The sequence below is a fragment of the Mustelus asterias genome, chromosome 12 (assembly GCF_964213995.1).
Source record: "Mustelus asterias chromosome 12, sMusAst1.hap1.1, whole genome shotgun sequence".
NCBI classification, from domain to species: domain Eukaryota; kingdom Metazoa; phylum Chordata; class Chondrichthyes; order Carcharhiniformes; family Triakidae; genus Mustelus; species Mustelus asterias.
This window is the reverse complement of record NC_135812.1, coordinates 108,262,977-108,289,486: the sequence shown is the minus strand read 5'-3', so window position 1 is coordinate 108,289,486 and position 26,510 is coordinate 108,262,977. Positions and strand designations below refer to the sequence as shown.

At 45.7% G+C, this 26,510-nt stretch overlaps 1 protein-coding gene across 1 annotated transcript in view; it reads right to left on the bottom strand.

Moving 5' to 3' along the window:
* The window catches only part of LOC144502068 (ran GTPase-activating protein 1-like), a 590,984-nt gene that overhangs the window by 166,130 nt on the left and 398,344 nt on the right, over positions 1-26,510 (bottom strand). Inside the window, exon 5 of the mRNA XM_078226075.1 lies at positions 5,827-5,961. Within this exon, the coding sequence (XP_078082201.1) occupies positions 5,827-5,961 (135 nt within the window). The remainder of the gene's footprint in view (positions 1-5,826; positions 5,962-26,510) is intronic.

Genomic DNA, 26,510 nt, shown 5'->3' with positions numbered 1-26,510 from the left:
ATTGCAGAATGTTCAGCACCATTCGCGACTCCTCAGATACTGAAGCAGTCCATGTTCGAATGCAACAAGATCTGGACAATATCCAGGCTTGGGCTGACAAGTGGCAGCTAACATTCGTACCACACAAATTCCAGGCAATGACCATCACCAATAAGAGACACTCCAACCACTGCCCCTTGACATTCAATGGTGTTACCAGCACTGAATCCCCCACTGTCAACATCCTTGAGGTTACCATTGACCAAAAACTCAACTGGACTCACCACATAAACACAGTGCCTGCAAGAGCAGATTAGAGGCTAGGAATACTGCGGTGAGTAACTCACCTCCTGACTCCCCAGAGCCTATCCACCATCTACAAGGCACAAGTTAGGAATGTGATGGAATACTCCCCACTTGCATGGATGGGTGCAGCTCCAACAACACTCAAGGACAAAACAGGCCACTTGATTGGCACCACATCTACAAACATTCAATCCCCCCACCACCAACGCTCAGTAGCAGCAGTGTGTACCATCTACAAGATGCACTGCAGCAATTCACCAATGATCCTTAGACAGCACCTTCCAAACCCACGACCACTTCCATCTAGAAGACAAGAACAGCAGATACATGGGAACACCACCACCTGCAAGTTCCCCTCCAAGCCACTCACCATCCTGACTTGGAAATATATCGCCGTTCCTTCACAGTTGCTGGGTCAAATTCCTGGAATTCCCTCCCTAACGGCATTGTGGGTCAACCCACAGCACATGGACTGCAACGATTCAAGAAGGCAACTCACCACCACCTTCTTAAGGGGCAACTAGGGATGGGCAATAAATGCTGGCCTAGCCAGCGACGCCCATGTCCCACAAAGAAATAAAAAAACTCCCAACAGTGCGGCACTCCCCCAGCATCAGTTTAGATTACAGTACGTGTTCAAGTCTCTGAAGCGGGACTGGCACTCACAACCATCTGACTCAGAGTTGAGAGTGCGACTCTGAGAGAAAGCTGACACGATGAAGTTGTTTAGGGCAGTGTGTTTAATGATGTAATTCTGTAGTTTAAATCAGAATGTTTGTGTCATCCTCCAGTCAGAAATTTAGCAATCGACATGGCATGGAAGTGTGAGACTCCTTTGCTCTGATGGGGTACTGTACTGAGGTATATCTCCTTTGCTCTGATGGGGTACTGTACTGAGGTATATCTCCTTTGCTCTGATGGGGTACTGTACTGAGGTATATATACACCAGTGCCTACCCAGGCTGATCTCAGTCAAAGCAGTAGTCAGAATGCAAACAGTATCCTGGGCTAACATGGACAAATAATCAGCCAGGTTCTTGTTCTTAAGTCCCACACAGTATCTCATGCTGGAAAGCAAAACTAACTTGCATTTATATTGCACCACGCCACATCTCCAGAGAATATCCAATACTTTGTACACAGTGAATTACTTTGAACAGTATTCACCAGCTCTGTGGAAATATTGCTGCAGGATAATATATGAATATTATCGCAGTTCCAGGAGTCAGGCCTCGGATGCACAACTATAAAAATGAAAATAAGATCTGTGAGGGAATGACTGCGTAGAAGAGGAAGTTGCAAATAAACAAGAAGTAAGTTAATGGGCAGCCTGACGGCAGATACAGTTTAGCACAACAATGTGTGAGGTATTACCTCTCACTGTCAGAATTGCTGATGGAAGAATGATCTGAACAGGCAAAGGGACGGGTGATAGATGAAGAGAAGGATTTGTGTTACTCTGTTCTGTTTGTAAGTACATAAAGCACTGAAATCTAACTCAGATTAAAATAGTGACCCAAAAGCAAGGGTTCAATCTTCTTAGATTAAATGTTTAAAGTTTATTTATTAACATTACAAGTAGGCTTACATTAACACTGCAATGAAGTTACTGTGAAAATCCCCTAGTCGCCGCATTCCGGTGCCTGTTCAAGTACACTGAGGGAGAATTTAGCATGGTCAATGCACCTAACCAGCACGTCTTTTGGACTGTGGGAGGAAACCGGAGCACCCGGAGGAAACCCATGCAGACACGGGGAGAACGTGCAAACTCCGAACCTGGGTCCCTGGCGCTGTGAGGCAGCAGTGCTAACCACTGTGTCACCCTTGTTTCACATTAAAGTCTGTGAGGATGTGCAATATACTGTTTGAGAAGGGAGGTGAAGAAATAAGTTCATCGAGGTGACTAAAAGAAGGATAAATTCTATGGATATTGAGGAATATGTAGAAACTGTAGTTTAAATCAGAAACTTGATTTACCTTGGCTAGCAAAAATGATAGAGTAAGTTCATTTGGTTAATGACACCCTCCTTACTTGTACCCTTTGTGCTGAAGAAAACTTCGGCTGAAAATGAATGGATAACCTTTACGATCATATTACTGAACACGCAAGATAAATATATAATCAGGGCTGGATTAAAGGTAGTTTGAAGGAATGTAGCTCCAAGGCTATATGAAAAGTGCTAAGTAAGCCTATAGAGGAAGCAAGGGAACCACTGGTGTGAGACAGGGCCCTTCAATATATATTTTTATAAAGGCAGTCAGAGGGGTAAAGGAGGAGTTCGCTTTGAGCGTTGCTACAGAAACCTAGCAAACAGCAATAAATTCTTCTTTAGAATCATAGCAGGAAGTGGGTGCTCAGTGCAGAACAATAATCTCTTGAGAATGAAAATGGAGTTAAAGCTGGATTAAACTAAAAATAGTTATCATATTCATAGAATCATAGAAACCCTACAGTGCAGAAGGAGGCCATTCGGCCCATCGAGTCTGCACCGACCACAATCCCACCCAGGCCCTACCCCCATATCCCTACATATTTTACCCACTAATCCCTCTAACCTACGCATCTCAGGACACTAAGGGGCAATTTTTAGCATGGCCAATCAACCTAACCCGCACATATTGAAGGATAACTTCCTGGGAGAATTCACTGGACAACACTTGAATAGCACGGGACCCATCAGAGGTTCTGCAACAAAACTCAAAGGCGATCCAATCACTTATTTGGAGATATTGATGGACATAAGGCACTCAAAAGCAATAATTCCCTATGGGTGGACTATATAATTGAGCATGCCAAAACAAGTAGGGAAGAAGACTACAAAATGCTGACAATCTTGAAGAGATCTCAGCCTCACATTCTGGGATTTGCTACAGGAATCCCTCTGCCTTTCTATAACTCTCCTTAAGACTTTCCTCTTTGATCGAACTTGAGGTCAACCCCTCTTAATACCTCCTGGCTTGGCTCACCATCCTTCATTTATCTAATGTTCCATGTAGCTCTTTGGGAAATTCTTCTCCGTTAACTCCACGGTCCATTGAATTAGTCAGCCTCATTAAATAAAGCAAAGATTCCAGTCATTTGGAAATGAGCCAACAAGCTACCTATTTTCAGTGAAGGTGATAAAATGAATGCAGGTAATAACACTCATTTGTCTTAGTCGTTTATAATGAAACTGATCACTGGCAACAGAGCTGAGGAGGATTTAGATGAAAACATCTCAGTCAGTGTAAGCCAGCGCTGTTTCTCGAGACGAAAGCCTGCTTGGCTGAGCTCCCAAGGTCTGCTTCAAAGGAGTGATATCCCAAATGCAGAATTGAAAGTCTTAGGGTATAATACGTACTTAGGCAATCTGAGAGCTACCTTACATGAGCTCGAGTCTCCTCATCCTTTAGAATAATGTCAAACTCCACATGCAGAAGCGACAGGCACTTCATGTTGGAGCTAACACTTTGCCCTTAGTAATAATAGAAATAGCTGGTTAATTTAGCCCACACTGAAGATGGATGATAAAGTTAAAGTTAATTTATTAGTCACAAGTAAGGCTTACATTAATGCTGCAATTAAGTTACTGTGAAATTCCCTTAATCGCCACACTCTGGCACCTGTTCGGGTCAATCCGCCTAACCAGCACATTGGAGGAAACCAGAGCACCCGGAGGAAACCCACACAGACACTGGGAGAGCGTGCAAACTCCACACAGACAGTGACCCAAGCCGGGAATTGAACCCGGGTCCCTGGCGCGGTGAGGCAGCAGTGCTAACCACTGTGCCACACATGGTGTTTCCCAGCTCTTGCTGAATCTCTGAATCTGTCTTGTTGATTCCATTTTTGTCTGTGGAGGTTCACCAAATGAGGAAAATCCTCCCTTTTGACATATTTGTCTCCAAATTCAGAAGAGGAACCCCCCCCTCCCTCCCATTCCCCTCCCCACTCCCCGTTCCCCCCAGCCAGCTCCCCTGCCTCAAATAATTTAAAGAACAATCAGAGGCTGTATTGGATGAACTGGTGAGGCAGGGTGCTGGTGGGTTGGGTGGGGCGAAGGGCGTGGGTGAGTGGGGTGGGGAGGGGGTGCTGGTGGGGGTAGTGGGTGTGGGTCAGTTGGGTGGGGTGGGGTGGGGTGGGGGTGTGGGGAGGGAAGGGGGGTGTTGGGTTGGGTTGAGTGGGGAGAGGGTGGGTGGAGTGGGGAGGAGGGGAGGGTGTAGCTGGGTTGAAAGGGGAGGGGGCGTGGGTCAGTTGGAAGGGGAGGGGATGTGTGTGGATTGGGTGCGGAAGGAGTGGGCGGGGTGGGTGAGGAAGATAGAAGGGTTACCTTCCTTCTGTTTCCTCAGCCTATGACAGAGCCTATCTGGTGCCAATTCCCTTCCACATTATCTGCTCAGGACTTTATAAAATGTCTTGCTAGGTATCAAAACACACCATTTTCTAGGATGGACATTTTGAATGTAGTTAAATGCTGTTGCACCATGTCTAAACGTGGTGATGCCTCTGGGTGGAACAGCTGTCTGCTGCCTCAGGCCGGGCCTGCAAACCCTTCCTTCAAATGTCCTCTGAACATCTCCAAAGGGCTCCTGAAATTGTAGCTCTTCAATCACTCCTCTGGAGAGTGCCCTCAGCACTGCGCTGCTCCAGGACCTCTGCTGTCTCCATGATCTTCCCAATGGTGAAATTGCAAGTTGCTGTTTTGGGTGTTAGGTGCTCCAAATACTCACAACATAAATGGGGTACAGGAGTATCGCGGCTGTACGACTGGATTAGAAAGCTAAAGGCCGATATTGATGATCCAGTGATATGAGTTTGAACCAAAACAGCAAATGGGGATTTTAAATTAAATACATTTGGAACATAAGGCTAGTATCAGTAATCGTGACGATGAATTGTTGTAAAAACCCATCTGGTTCAGTAATAACCTTTAGCAAAGGGAATCTCCCATCCTTACTTGCTCTGGCCTGTTGTGATTCCAGACCCGCAGTAATGTGCCTTACTCTTAACTGCCCTCTGAAAAGGCCAAGAAAGACACTCATTCAAGAAGGCGCCTTGCCACCGCCTTCTCAAGAGAAATTAGGGATGGGCAACAAATGTTGCCCTAACCAGCAACTCACGCACATCCCTTAAAGGAATAAAAAATACCATGCATGGCGAATCGTTGCTCTGATTTATGCACAAGAGGCTTTCTGCTCCTGACTGGGGGAGACAAATAGCACCTCAGCTCAGGTTGACCTCTCTGACCAGAAGCCTCTTGGCCAGCAACGGTGCACAGAACCCAAGAAAAACAGAAGGACGGGCAGGGAATTCACGCATCGACTGCAAAAGAGGAAGAGGGAAGTTTTCAGTGAGAAGAATGCATAAATAAATTCAGGCCAGCTGTTTCTGCAGTTTCATCGCAATCAAGAGAGTTACATTTGACAGCATCTCATTAATATATATATATATAAAACAAATCAGAGAATGTCTGCAATTTCTGCGAAACATCATGGAGAGATTATTTAATTCTGAACAATCTTTCACACACTGCCACATAGGGGATTAGAAAGCTTACATACCCTGAAGGCCTCTGCTAATGCAACTGCGCCATCATTCTCCAGGCGATTTCTGCCAGCCACAAAGACTTTCAGAGCTAACGGCTGTCCCTTGGCACTTGATTTCTCATAACATTCTTTTAAGGCTTTGGCTAAAATCTGCAAAAGAGAAAGGGGATTGGGGGGGTGGGATGGGGGGGAGGGGGGCGGTGGTGGGGAAACATGGAGAAGAAGAAAAATCCTTAATGATGTGTAACTGAAACATGTGAAGCCTGGCCAGCTGTTTTCGACAAGTGATTGGCAGCTTGTTCAGTGTAATTACTTTCAGAAGCATCAGCTTGAATAAAGTATGGCAGTCGAATGAGGACAGATTTGGCACAAGTTTGTGGTGATGCCACTGCAGCTAAGACCAGTGTGTCGGGTGCTGGAGGCCGTAGCAGTGCCCAGCGTTACCTGAGTTAGTGAAAAAGCGGCGAGAGGTGGAGGAAAGCAAATTACTGCGGAAGCTGGAATCTGAAACCAACAGGGAAAACGCTGGAAAATCTCAGCAGGTCTGGCAGCATCTGTAAGGAGAGAAAATCTTTGACAAAGGGTCATCTGGACTCGAAACATCAGCTCTTTTATCTCCTTACAAATGCTGCCAGACCTGCTGAGATTTTCCAGCATTTTCTCTTTTGGAGCGAGAGATGAAGCTTCAGTTTGAAGGGTCAATTTATAGGGCAGGATTTTCCAGGTCATGCCCGCCCCGAAGCCGGAAATTCCCGCCCAAGGAGGCATAATGCCTCACAGCGCCAGGGACCTGGGTTCAATTTCAGCCTCGGGTCACTGTCTGTGTGGAGTTTGCACATTCTCCCCGTGTCTGCGTGGGTTTCCTCCGGGTGCTCCGGTTTCCTCCCGCACTCCAAAGATGTGCAGGTTAGGTGGATTGGTTATGCTAAATTGCCCCTTAGTATCCCAAGATGTGTAAATTAGACGGATTGGCCATGGGAAATGTGTGGGGTTATGGGGATAGGACAGGGGACAGGGCCTGGGGAAGGTACTCTGTTAAGAGGGTCGGTGCAGACTCAATGGCCTCTTGTACTGTAGGGATTCTATGATTCTATGAAGGTCAATGGACTTTATATGGTCCATCAAATTTTCTGTCCACCCACAACAATTCCCACAGTGGGTGGGACTGGAAAATCTATCCAGTAATGTCCACTGGAGTTTAAGACAATGAACAACATCTCAAAGCAAAAAAGCACCAAAGATGTAACACTGTGATAATAACAAATGAACACTTTACAGAGCAGTATAAGTATATTTTGTCTGTTATTTCAATGGAGTTATCCATGGCCTCACTGATCCCTATCTCTGTAACCTCCTCCAACTCTATACTCTCTGAACTCCTCCAATTCTGGCATCCTCAATTTTAATCTCTTCAGCATTGCCATCTGTGTCTTCCACTGCCTAAACTCTGAAATTCCCTCCTTAAACCTCTCTGCCTCCTTCCTGCTGTAAGATGCTCCTCGAGGACTATCTCTTTGAACAAGTATTTGGTCGCCTAAGATCTCTTTATGAGCTCGGAGTCATGTTCTGTCCGATGAAGCACCTGTCAAGTGCCGAAGGATACTGTGCTGCATCAAGCTCCCCATCCCACAGTTTCTCACCCCACCCAAAATTCTGCTGCACTCCTTTCCCCTGGAGCTCTCTCTAAATGTCCCCTTAATGTTGCACCCTCTGACTCCTCCTCCTTGGGGGGCTGCTGTGAAACAAATTCAGTAACACCCCCCCCCCACCCCTGAACAATCTCACTTCACCAGCATCCACCTTGCTCTCCTGAGATGCGCTCAGAGATTTATTTAACATTAGAAGTGCTGTATGAATGCTAATTCTTTGCAGATTTAATAGAGTCACAGATGCAGGACACAGTGATCTCAACCCCTCTAGACATGTCAGAGACTTCTTTTGGCCACTCAACTTGAAGAAGTGATGCAGCATTGAGTGTTTAGGTTTGTAAACTGTCTCAACACACAAGATTCATCTGATTCAATTGACAAACTTCAATTAAAACAGTCCCAGTGTAATTATCTCCAGAAACGTGAACACAGGTATAAAGTACCATTGAATTTTTAAGAAGTACTTTCCATACTGAGGCAATTTAACTCCACAGAGGTACATTTCACACAAGTAGGGATCTAATAATAGATGCTTAATTCTCAGTGTGGCAGCTGCATTCTCTCCACAAATAACACGATGCGCTCAGAATCAAACACTGCCCAGGCCCCGGCAAATGTGGGTCTGTGAATCTCCCTAAAGTTTGTGGTTGTCATTTCCTACGGTGAATCTGGGGAGTTGGCCCTCTCAGCTTGTGCCCTATTACCAACAGAACCCAGTACACCACAGAGCAGGGAACATTTGGGACTGGCGGCCTTGATAAGAACACTGTTAAAGGGAGTGTTAAAGGCCTTTTAAAGCCCACAGAACATTCATAAACTTCTCTATGAAGCCACACCAAAAATGATCTAAAGGTCTCGCATAGAGGAAGGAGACCTCCACTGCACCGTGCAGTTATACAGCTTTGCGTTTGGTATACACCATCTTTGAATAATGATACAGGGCAACGGTGAGGCTGATGGAACTCTGTCTGCAGTCTCCTCACATATGGCAGGACATATATGCCCGAAAAGAAGATTCATTACAGGGTTGCTGCGAAGAGGTGATTGTCCTATGAGAGGGATTGAGTAGACTAGCCCTTCCTCCCTGCAGAAAGCATATAAAATTCTTAAAGGACTTGTCAGAGCAGATACTGAGAAAACATTTTCCCTGGTTGGGAAATCTAGAACACAAGGTCATAGACACAGAATAAGGGGTCGGTCATTTAGGCCTGGGATAAGGAGAAATTTCTTTATTCAAAGGGTTGTGAATCTTTGGAATTCTCTATTCCCGAGGACTATGGATGCTCAGTTGTTGAGTACATTCAATACTGATATCAATAGATAGGTTCTAGGAGAATGAAGAATATTCCTTTCTTACTAGCAGTCTCTTGAATAAGGAGGACACTTGTCATGGGGTACCTGGCAAGAGCTTGCATGTGGAGGTTTTTAGTGTGGGAAGGCTGTTGCAATGCAGCTACTAATCTGTCCAGCCCGACCAGGAGGCCTTCCTGCTCTCAGTGCAGTGCCTGCTGTTTGTGTGTCAGAAGGATTTGCAGGATGATAACTAAAATGTTTGGCCACGTTATGAACGCACATTCTATGGCCACCAGTTCTGGGGTGGGATATAAACCTGGAGTTTCTGGCTCAGAGGTAGGAATGCTACCCACTGCCCCATAAACCTCCCTCATCGAGGGATATGGAGAGGGTGTAGAAAGGTGGAACTGAGACAGATGATCAGTCGTGCTCTTGTGGAGTGGCAGCACAGGTCCGAAGGGCCAAATGGCACACTCCTGTTCTATTTCTGATGTCCTTACCTTTTTATTGTGTACTGGGAATTAGCAGAGAAACAAAAGGAACTCAGTGGAGTGTGCTATGTTAAATCTGTATTATACTGAACAATGAATTCACTCACATTTATGGGCTTACTACGAGTCTGTCTAAGATCATCAACAAGCACCGGGGAAGCCACGTGTTAGAGAATTGATTATTGGCAGCTAACTTGAATGTGTACATGGAGATCCCTTATCTTGGAAGGGAATTACCTGATGATATAGGAATTGATGTGGAAGATCACATACAGGAAGCAAGCTTGGCCTTTGGTTGACTTTTTAAGAAGGTTTGGAATCAAAGGGCTGAGTTCTTGCTCTTGAGTTGGGAGCACACACTCAGGAAACTTCCTGATTCTGCAAACCCGGGAGTGGCCCGGACATTCCCATTTTCATTCTGGGGGTTGTGGAGGACGGGGGATGGAGGGGGGATGTGGAGTTTTAATGGGAAAAGGGCTTGTCCCCTCTCAAGAAACTGCAGAGGCAGCCACAGGGGCTGTTGGGTGTAGTCAGATTGGCTCAGTGAAAAGCCCAACTCGCTGCTCTGGAACCATGAGAAAAAGTTTAACACTAGAAAGTCCCTCTAGCCCTCCCCCCTCACACCCCATCATACACACCCCTTGCCCCATCCAGGGCAACTCATGCCAGCTTTTTTCCCACTGAGCCTCCATGCCCCTCATACCCCCTATGCCAACTCCTGACCCCATCCCTATACCCCTTTACAGCCCCATGCCGAAATAGTGCCATCTCATGTCAGCCCATGAAATGCAGACACCATTTGCCTTTACATCCTCAATACCAGTGTACCTAGTATCCACAATGGGCATGCCTCAGGAGGACGGCTAAATGTCTAAGTGTCTATTGATGGATTTACGATTTAAAAAGAACATTCTCAGTGATAAACACATATTCACTACATTTAACTTCCTTCAATTACTTAATCACTTAAAAAAAACCATTTTATTCAAGTACTTAATCTCTTATAAAAACAAGCATTTGTATTCACAGTCCCAAATCATAGATTTTATAAGTGTTTGAAACTGTCAATCAAACAGTGAACTGACAGGTACCCCACTGTAATCAAGATAGGTTGTGAAATCAGTCATGCAGCAGATCTCCTACAGTGACATTTCCCTCATGCTTATGGCAACAGGCAGATGAAAGAGCAGCATTTTTTAAAACTACAGACGTTTTTAAACTTTAAAGGATGGGGGATTTAAATTTCTTGACAGCTTGTCAGTTCCAATGAATTTATCCACTTCTTACACTCATTTGTGTCTACTTTCAATAACTCCAAAGGCACGCAACCTCTCCCAAAGGACCACCCACTCCCGGCAAAAATAGTGGGTGTTGGATTCAGTGGCAGGACCTCTAGAATTAGGACTCTGACACCATTTTGGCTAAGCCAGGGACCCCTCTCCGTTCCCATGAAAATTCAAGCCAACGTGTTATCGAGGTTCCGTCTGAGCTGAGGTTTAGCATGGCACATATTCTTAGCAATCTCCTGTGAAATATGGAGACTGTGGTGATGGCACTCGGCAGCTGGAAGGAATTTATCGGTGTACTGGGGGACAAGAGAAAATCACTGAAAATACTGCACTGGAATGTGGCGGTAGCATCAACATTGACATTCCAACAATCAGTGCTCAGCGCTATGGTCAAGGTGGGTGAAGTACGGTTTCCAAAGCAAGTGCTTTGTGGCTAACTGGTGGATGATGGAATGAAAGCGGGGCTGACCACAAAGGCCATCAAGACACACTGATGTTTCATTTGAAGCAGGACCACACGATAGATTCCTGAGGACCCTGGCTACTGACAGAGGCCAACGGCGTGAGCTGCACTGAGGGAAAGGAAGGGCTTTCAGGAAGCAAGAATTTACTTTTCTATAGTGTCTCTTACAGCTGTAGAATCTCCATTTCAAGCTCCACCACCACGAGACACCTTTCCCATGGGCAGATGAACCTCCTGTATCTTTAATCCCCATCTGCCATCAACAGTCTGAGGTAATGTTTTAGGAGGGCAAATAGGGCAAGAGAATGTACAATAAATGATGGGATACTAAGAAACGTAGAGGGACAGAAGCACCTTGAAGGAGATGTCCACAGATGGTTGAAGGTAGCAGGACAGATAGATAAAGGTGATTAAGAAAGTGTACGGGGTGCGTTCCCTTTTTAACATGGAGTATAACAGCAGGGAAGTGAAGCCTACAGTTCTGATGCAGGGTCAATAGCGTGAAATGTTACTCTGTTTTTCTCACTACATCATGTGGAGATGCCGGTGTTGGACTGGGGTGGGCACAGTGAGAAGTCTCACAACAGCAGGTTAAAGTCCAACAGGTTTATTTGGAATCACGAGGTTTCGGAGCGCTGCTCCTGCTGGAGAGGCCGGCAGCGTAGCGCTCAGCGGGCCACTGCGCATGTGCCGATCTGTCAGCGCCGAGATTGGTGCATGTGCTTTGGCCCCGCACTGCCAGCCTCCCGATCGCTGGCCAGCTCCATCGTTGGCCAGCCCCGGGATCCCTGCATCTGACCCCATCAGCGCCCAACCGCTGGTCCCCCAAACATGTCCGGGCCAGCCTCGACTCCCCTGCCCCCGGCCCACCTTGATCTGCGCCCCCCCCCCCCCACTACCCCGCAGCGTCTATTTCCTGATCATCCCCCCACCGGCAGCCCCCACAACCCCACCCGCAATCTTGACTCCACCCTCTCCTGCAGCCCCGACATCCCCCCGCTGCTGGCAGGATGACCCTCCCTCCCCCCACCCCAATGCCCAGCTCCGATCGCTGGCCTCCCTCTCTCTGATTGCCATCCCAGTGCAGAGTGGCAGCTGGACTTCCCTATAGTAAACGCCACTGGAGTGAACCACTCCTGGCGGGGTGGGAGGGTTGGAGGGGGCGGCCGGGGGGGGGGGGGGGGGGGGAGGCTAAGGGGCCCAGATATTTCAGTCCCAGCTTGCTAATGATAGTTAAAACAGATTTAAATGCGCATTTAAATAGATTATGCAGCTCCGCACCCTGACCACGCCGGAAATTCGAGTCCCCCGACCCAGCAGCACAGCGGGCTGGGGGAATCGCCCCTACACCTGTCACAGCCATTCATCATGTGTGTCCATCGACTTCACTCAAGGAGAGGTAGGATGGGCTGCCTTGGGGATATGTGCTGAACAGCAACTGGGAAAGGGGAAGAGGAACATGCTCAGTGTAAGAAAAACTCGGTATAAAATGTGTAAGTGTTTCCTATTGAAAAGCAAGTGTTATGAATGTTAAAAGCAGCAGAATGATTCAAGGAATGACTTTCACTGGTAAGGACCAGAATCCACTCATGGCTGTCACAGATAATTTATCAGCAACTCCTTATTTCTGAAGATCTTTCTTGTATGGCACTGGTTAGAACACGACTCACCTTAGCCTTGCATGAAACATCTTCATCTTTTGTCCAACCTACTTTTCCTATCATCTCAGTTCGTGGATTCAGGGATGAGCTGGGGAGCAGGAAGGGGGCAATGTACCCATGGGTCGGGGCAGTGTAACATGGGGCTGAGTGGGGAAGGCAGCACACCCATGGACTGGGAGCATTGTATCCAACTGTGGGGGGCTGGAGGAGGTGTACTCAGGGCTGGAGAGAGCACAAGGACCCAGGGAGCTGTCCTCTAACGGGGATGTTACTAAAGTGGCTTGGACAGATGGTCCAACATGGTGCACTGAAAAGGAATGGAATTTTGAAGTTAATTTTTAGGAATGTATGCTTTTTATAAAACTTATTTTTCATCTACAAAGAGTTAGAGGTTGAATTTACTGCCTTGTGAGAAAGAGAGCCACACAAGCCAGACAGGTCCTGAATTCAATCGCTGCCGGGTAGTGGAAGCAGATACGATAGCGACTGTTAAGGAGCGTCTTGACAAATACATGAATAGGATGGGAATAGAGGGATATGGTCCCCGGAAGGGTAGGGGGTTTTAATTCAGTCGGGCAGTATGGTCGGTGCAGGCTTGGAGGGCCGAAGGGCCTGTTCCTGTGCTGTAATTTTCTTTGTTCTTTGTTCTTTGAATGGTGCTACAATCCCTGAACTCATCCGATAAGGCTTTGGTTGGTCTCTGTTCCAGAGGGAATGGAGACAAAGAGAGATATGGAACCAGACAGAGGGAGGTGGAGAATGATTGAGAGAGGGATAGAGAAACAAAGAGACACTCCGAGCATGGACACAGAGAGTGGGAGGGAGACACAGAGAGATCGAGAGCTTTCAAGGAAACCCAGTCTGTTTGGTCATCAGGTGGGAGTTGAGTCAGGATTGATTGTGACCAAAAGCCCAATGAGCAGAATTGGGCCATTCAGCCCATCGTGTCTGCCCCACCATTCAATGAGATCACGACTGATTTGATATGATCCTCACTTCCACTTTCCTGCCTTATCCCCATAACCTTTGATTCCCTTACGGATTAAAAATCTGTCTATCTCAGCCTTGAACATACTTAATAACCCAGCCTCTCCAGCCCTCTGCGGTAAAGAATTCCACACATTCACTACCCTCTGAGAAAAAGTCCCTCCTCATCTCTTTTAAATGGGTGACCCCTCACTCTGAGATTATGCCCTCTGGTCCTAGACTCTCCCACAGGAGGGCATCCACCTGTCAGCATCCACTCTGTCAAGCCCCTTGAGAATCCTATGTCTCAATAAGGTCACCTCTCATTCTTCTAAACTCCAATGAGTACAGTCCCTATTCAACCTCTCCTCATAAGAAAATCCCTCCATACCCCCGCATCAACCTAAAGAACCTTCTCTGGACTGCCTCCAATGCCAATATATCCTTCCTTGGATTGGGGGAACAAAACTGTTCACAGTATTTCATTTGCGGTCTAACTAGTGCCTTGTATAGTTTTAGCAAGACTTCCCTATTTTTATACTCCGTTCCCTTTGAAATAAAGGTCAAGATTCCATTTGCCTTCCCTGTTACCGGCTGAATTTGCATGCTAGCTTTTTGTGATTTGTGCACGAGGACCCCAAATCCCTCTGTGCTGCGGCTTTCTGCAGTCTTTCCCCATTTAAATAATATTCCGCTCCTTTATTCTTACGACCAAAGTGCATAACTCCACATTTTCCTGCATTATATTCCATCCACCAAGTTTTTGCCCACATATTTAATCTGTCTACATCCCTCTGTAGATTCTTTGTGTCAATCTCACCACTTGTCTTTCAACTTATTTTTGTGTCATTGGCAAACTTTGCAACAGTACATGCAATTCTCTCATCCAAGTCATTAAATATACTGTAATTAACTGTGGCCCAGCTCTGATCCCTGTGGCACTCCAGGTTGCCATCCTGAAAATCCCCCTTTTAACCCAACTCTCTGTCTTCTATGAGTTAGCCAATCCTCTATCCATCCTAATATACAGCCCCCAACACCATGGGCTCTTATCTTATTAAGTCGCTTTCGTGCGGGACCTTATCAAACGTTTTTTGGAAACCCAATTATATTATATCTACTAGTTCCCCTTTATTTATCCTGCTTGTTACCTCCTCAAAGAATTCTAATAAACTTATCAGGCATGATTTCCCTTCATGAAGTCTTGCTGACGCTGCTTGATTGTATTATATATTTTGAAATGCTCTATTATTACATCCTTTATAATGGACTCTAACATTTTCCCAGTGACAGATGTTAAGCTAACTGACCTATCGCTACCTGTTTTTTCTATTCTTCCCTTTTTGAATAAGGGTCATCCATTGGCAGTTTCCCAAACCTCTGGGACTCTTCCAGAATATAAGAATTTTTAGAAGATTATTACCAGTGCATCCACTGTCTCTGTAGCTACTTCCTTTAATATCCTGAGATGCAACCCATCATGTCCAGGGGACTTGTCGGCCTTTTGCCCCTTTAGCTTCCCTCGTACTATTTTCTCTAGCAATAGTTATTGTATTTATTTCCACGTCCCCTTTTGCCCCTTGATTATTTAGTGCTTTTGGAATGTTATTAGTATTGTCCACTGTGAAGACTGACTCAAAGTTTTTATTTAACTCCTCTGCCATTTCCTGATTCCCCATTATTATTTCCCCAGGCTCATTCTCTAAGGGGCCTATGTTCACTTAGGCCTCTCTTTCTTTTTATACATTTAGAACAAAGAACAAAGAAACATACAGCACAGGAACAGGCCCTTTGACCCTCTAAGTCTGTGCCGATTATGATGCCCTAACTAAATTTCAAAAAACCATTCTCTGCGTGAAAAACTTCCCCCATACATCTCCCTTAAACTTTCTCCCTTTCACCTTGAACCTGTGCCTCCTTGTAATTGACACTTTCACCCTGGGAAAAAGCCTCTGACTATCCACCCTGTCTGTGCCTCTCATCATTTTGTAAACCTCTATCAGGTCTCCCCTCAGCCTCTGTCTTTCCAGTGAAAACAATCCTAATTTATTCAACCTCTCCTCATAGCCAACACCCTTGAGACCAGGCAACATCCTGGTGAACCTTCTTTGTACACTCTCAAAAACTTCCAGGTCCTTCTGGTAGTGTGGTGACCAGAACTGCACGCAATACTCCAAATGTGGCCTAACCGAGGTTTTATATAGCTGCAACATGATTTCCCAACTCTTGTACTCAATGCCCTGGTTGATGAAGGTAAGCATACCGTATGCCTTCTTAATCACCTTGGCCACCTGTGTTGCCACTTTTGGGGAACTGTGGACCTGCACATTCAGATCCCTCTGTATGTTAATTTTCTGAAGGGTTCTGTCATTTATACTACAATTCACACCTAAATTTGATCCTCCAAAATGCATCACCTCGCATTTGTCTGAATTAAACTCCATCTGACATTTCTGTGCTCTTAAAGAAACTCTTACTGTCCATTTTTATATTATTTGCTAGTTTACCCTCATAGTTTATCTTCTCCCTCTTTATTATATTTTTGGTCATCTTTTGTTGGTTTTTAAAATTTCCCAATCCTCTGGTTTACCATTAATCTTTGCCACATTGTGGGCGGGATTTTATGGCATTGCTCATCCTGAAACAGTAAAATCCCGCCCGAGGTCAGTGGACCTTTCCATTGTCCGCCCCTCGCTCGCTCCGATTCCCGTGCTGGGCGGGACGGTAAAATTCCGGCCTGTTTTTCTTTCGGTTTTATACCATCCTTAACTTTCTTGGTTAAACGTTGGTTGATTTAACCTCCTTCCTGGAGATCCTTCTTCTTCATCTTTCTTGTGAGTCATGAAGTATTTTCATAATCGTCGTGATGCCCACACAGTCCAACAGCTGGTCAACGTGTTGCCTTCGCTCTAACGTGCAGCGTGAGCACGAGCGTGTTGTACAGTGAGGCTGTTAGCGTGTGTGGAAAGGAGCAGCAGCTCCAGAGAGAAGCAGGGAACAGAAGGGGAAATTGGAAATTAGCAAAACCAAAAAAAAAATGAATAATACAGCACTTCAACTGCAGGCTGATTGGACAGAGTCTTCCCTCAGTGCAGTTGCAAACACGAGATTATGGAGTGACAGCAGAAATCAGGCTGCCCTCACTGGGAATTGAAGGGACGCCTATCACTATCTTGCGAACAGAATGACATATTCTTTCAGCTAAGAAAAATATATCCTGACAGCCTGTGAATATTTTATAAGGCAGTGGGGCAATTCTGTATGTAGAGCTGAACACAGTGAGAGCGGAACCAGATCAATTCCAATAAAACACAATGAGCTTAAAACGTTAAGGACACTGAGACTGAGAATTCAAAGGCTCCCTTTTTATTTGGAGTTCTATAGACGGAGACATTTTTTATTTTTTTTCCCCATGGTGACGGCAGCTCTGAAAGAATGTTTGATTGAATGCTTTTCCCAGTCCACTCGCCTAACAAATCAGTGTGCGAGAGACCAAGTGCAGAGTGTAAAGTCAAGGCTGTCGAGCACTGGACAATGACGCTATAGTAGCTGACAGAAACCATCAGTGAGCTACAGAAATAATGGAGACTAAGGGAGGTGTTTCCCATACTTTATATGCTCTCCACACAACAGCACCCAACATTATTGGAATCTTTTATTCTCACATGCAATGGGGGCATCCCTGCCAAGTCAAACTTTCATTGCCCATCCCTAATTGCCCTTGAACTGAGTGTCTGGCTAAGCCATTTCAGAGGGCAGTTAAGAGTCAGCCCACAGTGTTGTGGATCTGGTGTCACATGTGGCCAGATCGGGTAAGGATGGCAGATTTCCTTCCCTAAAGGACATTGATGGACCAGTTTCACAGTCACTATTACTGAGATGAGCTTTAATTCCACATTTTAAAAAATGATTAGCTGAATTTAAGTTCCACCAGCTGCAGTGGTGGGATTTGAACCTGCGTCCCCAGAACATTAGCCTTGGCCTGTGCATTACTTGTCCAGTGACATTAATTGACATTAGCACTATATCATCATCGCTCCTCACAGCTCTTCCTGGAGGTTTCATCAAACACCTCCAAATGTTCCAGCCAGGCACCTGCCTGTATTCCCACCACCACAAATCTGATGGACAGAAGTTTTCAAAAGAAAATTAAGCAAAAAACGCACCATTTTATCTAATCCCCCTATGATGGGGTGACACGGTAACACAGTGGTTAGTACTGCTGCCTCACAGTGCTATGGACCCAGGTTTGATTCCCAGCTTGGGTCACTGTCTGTGTGGAGTTTGTACGTTCTCCCCGTGTCTGTGTGGGTTTTCTCTGGATGCTCCGGTTTCCTTCCACATTCTGAAAGACATGCTGATTAGGTGCATTGACCCGAACAGGTGCTGGATTGTGGCCACTAGGGGAGTTTCACAGTAACTTCATTGCAGTGTTAATGTAAGCCTCACTTGTGACTAATAAATAAACTTTACTTCTTTCTCCTGCATTACTCGGAGCAGTGTCAATTTTGATTGTTAAATTCTAGAGACTCCAGGACAATGCTCGAGAGTTTGCACCCTGCTCCATGGCCCAGTGCTCACTGGAAGTAGTGGGGCCTACATTCGTTAGGCCTCACCACCATAATACAGACAGAGCACCAATCAGGAACTGGAGGCTTGGGGCTGAACCAATTACAGTCGGGGGCCCAAGATCCTTAATACGAGGCGCTTGGGAATGCAATGAGGGGGATAGCATGGGTAAGGCTCAGAGTGGCCTCTGGGAGCGCCTGCTCCTTCTGACTCCACACAAAAAAAGCATTGTACAAATTTTATGACGTGGTCTCTGGTGGACCCCTGAAGGAGCACTGATTGGAAAGCTCATGACCTGGAAAAACAGGTCAGAATTAGCGCACTGTAAACTCTGAAAGGAAATTTAATCATCCAGTTTGAAATGGCACAGGAGCCACAGGTCAATTTTGAGATGAAGCCAATTTTGCAGGCAGCCTGGTCCTATTAAATCGCTCATTGCTGCTCCTGTTTTATGGGCATAAGGCAGACACATAAGGCCTGGATTTTCATTCTTAAGGTGGGCAGGGAGAGTTGGGGAAATCCCCAGCTCAGCCCGCCTACCTCAGGAGAACCTGCCCATAATTGTGGCAGCTGTTTTAACAAACTTAATGGCTGACTGGGATTTCAGCCCAGTCATAGAGTCATAGAGGTTTACAGCATGGAAACATGCCCTTCGGCCCGACTTGTCCATGCCGCCCTTTTTTTTAAAAACCCCTAAGCTAATCCCAATTGCCCGCATTTGGCCCATATCCCTCTATACCCATCGTACCCATGTAACTGTCTAAATGCTTTTTAAAAGATAAAATTGTACCCGCCTCCACTACTACCTCTGGCAGCTTGTTCCAGACACTCACCACCCTCTGTGTGAAAAAATTGCCCCTCTGGACACTTTTGTATCTCTCCCCTCTCACCTTAAACCTATGCCCTCTAGTTTTAGACTCCTCTGCCTTTGGGAAAAGATATTGACTATCTACCTTGTCTGTGCCCCTCATTATTTTATAGACCTCTATAAGGTCACCCCTCAGCCTCCTACGCTCCAGAGAAAAAGGTCCCAATCTATTCTTATAACTCAATCCATCAAGTCCCGGTAGCATCCTAGTAAATCTTTTCTGCACTCTTTCTAGTTTAATAATATTCTTTCTATAATGGGGTGACCAGAATTGCACACAGTATTCCAAGTGTGGCCTTACCAATGTCTTGTACAACTTCAACAAGATGTCCCAACTCCTGTATTCAATGTTCTGATGAAACCAAGCATGCCAAATGCCTTCTTCACCACTCTGTCCACCTGTGATTCCACTTTCAAGGAGCTATGAACTTGTACACCTCGATCTCTTTGTTCTGTAACTCTCCCCAGTGCCCTACCATTAACTGAGTAAGCCCTGCCCTGGTTCAATCTACCAAAATGCATCACCTCGCATTTGTCTAAATTAAACTCCATCTGCCATTCGTCAGCCCACTGGCCCAATTGATCAAGATCCCATTGCAATTGGAGATAACTTTCTTCAATCTTGGTGTCCTCCGCAAACTTACTAACCATGCCCCCTATATTCTCATCCAAATCATTAATATAAATGACAAATAACAGTGGGCCCAGCACTGATCCCTGAGGCACACCGCTGGTCTCATTATGACTGATGTGGAGATGCCGGCGTTGGACTGGGGTAAACACAGTAGGAAGTTTAACAACACCAGGTTAAAGTCCAACAGGTTCGTTTGGTAGCAAAAGCCACACAAGCTTTCGGAGCCCCAAGCCCCTTCTTCAGGTGAGTCCCAGGGGCTTGGGGCTCCGAAAGCTTGTGTGGCTTTTGCTACCAAATAAACCTGTTGGACTTTAACCTGGTGTTGTTAAACTTCTTACTCATTATGACTGACAGCCCAGACAACTAGTATAGCACTGGAACACCTTCTCCCCAAAGAAAACAGCTAGCCTCTCTAGCTTCGACAAAGGGTCATCTGGACTCAAAACATCATCTTTTTTCTCTCCTTACAGACGCTGCCAGACCTGCTGAGATTTTCCAGCATTTTCTCTTTTGGTTTCAGGCTCTCTGATGTCTGCTGTCAGTTTCACAATGTGTGTTTACACAGATCAAGTGGTTTCAAGGGTTTGTGATTTGTGGGTTTTCATACATTAAAGAGCTGGATGATTAATACTTTTGTTTAGTTTGTGGTGCAGACTTTTCTTCCAGTATCGGAGAAAGTTATGAATGGACTTCTTTCTTTTTAAAAATGCATCATTATATACTGTGGGTTCATTTGTTCTAGAAAGTGTACAGTGAGTCAATGGGCATGGAAGTGCCATAGCTTGCCATAGGGAACATGAGGGGCCATAATGAGTGGGTGGAAGGGCAGAGGTTGACTTAGGAGGCATGATGGATATGGGAGGCTCATGCAGGGTGTAACTTGGCATGGGGCCACAAGGAGGAACTTTTAAAAGGTCCCCTCATGTGGTTTAAGGTTCACGGCTATTCTGAGGGGTCCTGAACCCTAATCCACATGACGGGACCTGTTAGAAACCTGCCCCGACACCATGGAAACTTGCAGAGGAGGAGGCCATGGCTATTTCCGCAATGGAGCCAGCCGGGTCACGAGTGCTGGATGTGGGCTTTTGGCAAGGATCAGCCACATCCTCCTGATAATCAGACAGTGCTGGAGTCCCAGAATCAGGACCTCTGAGTAAACCTGACTTGGTGAAAATCCAGGCCATGATGTTGAATCTATGCTCCAGTGAGCCCCCTACTGTGTAGCTAGCACACAGCACAACATGACTTACATTTCTGGCATGCCTTTCACAACCCAGGACTTGCCAAAGTCATTTACTGCCAATGAAGAACTTTAGAAGTACAGTCACTATTTTAATGTAGGAAATGCAGCAGCAATTTGTGCAAAGCAAGATCCCATGAAACTATGAGCCCCGAAGCAGGAGTGCCATCCACTGTGCAAGGGCTGGCATATGATCCATTGTAGTATAGTGACCAACAACAGATCAGATATTGCAACCATTTGACCTTGTCTCATTCCCACTCTGTGAATAGTCTACCGCCAACCAAGAAAACCGCACTCAGGTGAAGTGATGCTGAACTGAGCTCCCATGTATATATGTGAATGAGATGCTAACATTCTTTTCAATACACAATCCCACAGGCAAATAGTAAGAGCACCTTAATGCAAATCTCTGTTAGTTTCCACCAGGTTTGATGGAGGGGAGAACTCCTCTGAGGCATTTGTTCCCATGTCACTGCCTGAGGAGATATCCCAAATGATCTCCATGATAATCTCCATATCCCAATAATCTTCACGACCAACTCCATGAACGAATGACAATCTCCATTTACTAATGAGCTCCATAAACATCTTAATGTACCAATGATCTCTGTGATCACTTCCATGTCCCAGTGATCTCCAAGATAATCTCCGTGTACTACTGATTTCCAGGAAATTATCTGCAGGTTGGATTGTTCATGTGGGAAGTAGGGGGAGCAAAACAGAGGTGCAATTTTTTTCAGTTTCTTGATTTGATTTATTATTGTCACATGTATTAACATACAGTGAAAAGTATTGTTTCTTGTGCACTATACAGACAAAACATGCCGTTCATAGAGAAGGAAAGGAGAGAGTGCAGAATGTAGTGTTACAGTCATAGCTCGGGTGTAAAGAAAGATCAACTTAATGCGAGGTAGGTCCATTCAAAAGTCTGACTGCAGCAGGGAAGAAGCTGTTCTTGAGTCGGTCGGTACGTGACCTCAGACTTTTGCATCTTTTTCCCGACGGAAGAAGGTGGAAGACAGAATGTCCGGGGTATGTGGGGTCCTTAATTATGCTGGCTGCTTTGCTGAGGCAGCGGGAAGTGTAGACAGAGTCAATGGATGGGAGGCTGGTTTGCGTGATGGATTGGGCTACATTCACGACCTTTTGTAGTTCCTTGTCATCTTGGGCAGAGCAGGAGCCATACCAAGCTGTGATACAACCAGAAAGAATGCTTTCTATGGGGCATCTGTAAAAGTTGATGAGAGTCGTAGCTGACATGCCAAATTTCCTTAGTCTTCTGAGAAAGTAGAGGCATTGGTGGGCTTTTTTAACTAGAGCGTCGGCCTGGAGGGACCGGGACAGGTTGTTGATAATCTGGACACCGAGAAACATGAAGCTCTTGACCATTTCCATTTTGTTCCCATTGGCAAAACAATATGCGAGAGCTTTCAGCCCCGCGACAGCGCACCCCCGACAGTGAGGGGTAGATTCAATGGGAAATCTCAATGATAGTGGCAGGACAAAAGATCATACTGCCGGCCAATGGCGCGCCACCTCCTGCTGCCTGTGGGGTGGGGGGGGGGCAGGGGGGGCGAGTTGGCGGCAGCGGGGGTGGGGGGGGGTGGTGGCAGAGAATCTCGCTCGACAACCCCACTTGGCCAAGAGTTTAAAACTGTTCATCTGCAAGCACTGTACAACCTATCAGCCCCCCTACCTCCCACCACCCCCATGACCGTGTCAGCCCTGAGCAAGCATTAGCAAGAAAACTAGCAAGCACGATGATATCTTTGGAGAAAAATCCAGTTAGTCCCTGTACACTATCCAATCTGACCAATTTCTTATACCAAACCCAGTCTCCTTCCACTTCTTAGATAATAAGAAATTGATTCAATTATTCACTGATGGGGATTTTCCACCCTGGTTTCAGCAGGCGGGAGAATCAGAGGGGACGGAGAATTGAACGAAAGTCCCAAAGCAGCATCTACCCCAGTGGAATTTCCCGCTGAACCAGTCCCCGCCCCTCCCATGACATAATGGGGTTGCATCATGAAAGGTTGGGAACCATGACCATATATTTCAATGCCCTTTAGTGAGTCTCCCGACTCTATTCTCCTGCCACAAAGGATTTCTATCCTGCTGGTGTGACATCACATTGGAAAGGTTTACAACAGGCCCTGACAAATGGGAAGCTGGTGAAGGGTCTCTCCCGGGAGCGCACAAGTGCAGTGCCTGGGGGGAGGGGGGTGGGCAGGGAAGCGTCATGCCCAGGCAATACCCTGGGCACTGGACTCTACCGGGTGGGCTTCTGTTGGAGAGGTCCACTGTGGGATTTCCCTGGGTCTTGGGGAGAGGGTAGGGATGGCAGACATATACCTGTTGCAATGGGGTGAGGGGAGGTTCTTTAAAAAATGTTTTTCTTTGGTTGGGCACTCTGTCAGGAGCCGAGGTTGCTGGCGGGTTGGGCCTCATTAAGAGCCAGAAATACCAGCATGATGTTGTCAGGCCTTCCCCTTAACTATTTTTTCCGTGGGAAAATCCAGCAAGGCGGCTGGTGGGCTACCTCCGCTCTTCCCACCTGAGGCAAAACTTAGAAAAAACCAGCGGAGATCTCCACCCATTGCATCAATTTCTATTTCATTCGCTGACACCTGTTTGATATCAATGTCTCAGAGTGAAAGAAGTCACTCGGTTCAACTTGTGGTTTCTGGTTTATAACTGCTCCTGTGTTTTAGTGTTTTACAATTCATTCTGCAGATGTGGGTAATTGGCAATGCCACATATTATCCCCTGTTGTCCTGGATCCAACTGAGTTTCTTGCTTGAAAGGGCAGTTAGCATGCTGGTACAGCACTGGCGAGTTGGTTTGCTCAGTTAGCTGGACAGCTGGTTTGTGATGCCAATTATGTGGGTTCAGTTCTCGCACTGGCTGAAGCTATTGATGAAGGTCCTGCCTTCTCAACCATGCCTGAGATGTGGTGATCCTCACGTCAAATGAACACCAGTCAGCTCTCACTCAAAAAGGGGAGCAATCTGTGGTCATCTGGGACTACAGCAACTTTCCCTTCTTACAAGGCTGGAGTCAGATATAGGCTTAGACTGGGTAAGGACAGCAGGTTTCCTCCTGAAGGATATTAGTGAACCAGTGGTTTATTTAACAACAATCCAACACAGTCACTTAGCCTGAAGCCGCGTTTTATTTTGCAGAATTTTCAAACAACTCAAATTCTCAAACTACCGATGCTAGAATTTGAACTCAAAGGGTGGGATTTTCCAGTCCCGCTCGCCCCGAAACCGGAAAATCCTGCCCGAGGTCAATGAACCTTTATGTGGTCTGCCCCTCGCCCGCTCCGATTCCCTTAGCGGGCGGAACAGGAAAATTAGCCCCAAATTCTCTGAATTATTAGTCTAGGCTCATGTATTATTGGTCCAATAACCTAACCATGACACTACGATATCTATTACACAGAATACCTCTACATTCATCATCATTTTGAATCACTGGATCATGTTCCACTTCAATGTTTTAAGTGACTGTTATCCTCTCCTTGTGGCTCAGTGTTCAGAAACTCAGAATGATCTCTGGATGTTCTCTACTGCTTCTGAAATTCATCTCAAGAACAGAAGCCACAGTTCCATCACAGATTTAAAATTGTATGAGTTTCACATCCACACGATGATTTGCACTGTTACTGGGTCACGCATACATACACGGGCTAAATTTAGTTTCTGCAATTTTTAACTATGATCACCTTGTGAAGGAGAACCCAGCCTATTAATATAAATTATCAACAGCCTCCAGAAAATGTTTAAAAATTTATAAATAACAACTGAATAAGCACCACTGATCTACTAAGATATAAAGGTCATCTTAAAGGGGCCATTTGCCTTAATTGATGTTCCTGGTACTAGAATCTGCGTGAATGCAGCACCAATCTGCAAATTATACACCCACATATTAAGAACATTGGCGATGTCAAGGGCGTGAAAAACCATCAGGTTATTGACACTTAGCTCTCTGGAAATCTAACCCTCTTAATTGCAGCTTCCAACTGCATTTTGAACAGCATGTTCTTGTTTCAACTATCTGGTCTGGCAGATTAAATTGATGTACATTTTATATCAGAATTCACTCAAGGAGGGCTTCTCGTGGTGTGCACTGTCAGCTAGGAACCTTCTTACATCCTCCAGGGCAGTAAATTGCTGGGGGCACAGACAAATAAAGGCACAATGTGGGTAACAGGGTAGCAGGAATCTTAGGCAATTAAATTTGAGGATTGAGAAAGAAACAGAGAAATAACAGAGAGGGAAACTGGGTAAAAAAGCTGAGGGGTGATCTTATAGAGGTCTATAAAATAATGAGGGGCACAGATCAGCTAGATAGTCAATATCTTTTCCCAAAGGTAGGGGAGTCTAAAACTAGAGGGCATAGGTTTAAGATGAGAGGGGAAAGATGCAAAAGTGTCCAGAGGGGAAATTTTTTCACACAGAGGGTAGTGAGTGTCTGGAACAAGCCGCCAGAGGCAGTAGTGGAGGCGGGTACAATGTTGTCTTTTAAAAAGCATTTAGACAGTTACATGGGTAAAATGGGTACAGAGGGATATGGGCCAAATCCCTAGGGACTAGCTTTGGGGTTTAAAGAAAAAGGGCGGCATGGACAAGTTGGGCCGAAGGGCCTGTTTCCATGCTGTAAACTTCTATGACTCTATGAAATTAGAGTCAAATCAGCTGCAGAAAATGAAATAAAATGAGAGAAAGGAAGGTTGGATTAAGAAAAAGATAAAGGAAAAGAATCATAGAAACTCTATAGTGCAGAATGAAGCCATTCAGCCCATCGAATCTGCACTGACCACAATCCCACCCAGGCCCTATTCCCATAACCCCACATATTTACCCTGCTAATCCCCTGACACTAGGATCAATTTAGCATGGCCAATCAATCTAACCTGCACATCTTTAGACTGTGGGAGGAAACCAGAGCACCCGGATGAAACCCATGCAGACACGGGGAGAACGTGCAGACTCCACACAGACAGTGACCCAAGCCGGGAATTGAACCCGGGTCCCTGGCGCTGTGAAGCAGCGGTGCTAACCACTGTGCTACCATAAGAAGAAATAACTAAAATTCAAATGTTGACATTCTTAGAATCTCCAATGTGACGATCCAAGTTGATATTGTAATTGATGGAAGAATCTCAGAATGAAACCCTGGCTTACAACCTTTACTGTTTTATCAAACATGGAGGAACAGAATCCCAGGATCGCAAATTAGTTCCAAGAACAAAAAATTAACTGTGGAAATATTGGATAATAATAGAATACTCCTTTACCCCCTCCTTATCTTAACAAATACACAATGAACAATCATTATATTGTTAAAAATATACTTACACTATTAATTACCAGCCTTCACTTTCTGCGCTGAATTTAATGGGCAATCTTGTGAAAACCCTTCATTCCATGAAACTCAGAGTGGTCAAGTGACCATTTTAACATCGAAACCAATAGATAGGAGCAGGAGGAGGCCATTCGGCCCTTCGAGCCTGCTCCCCCATTCATCACCATCATGGCTGATCACCCAACTCAATAGCCTAA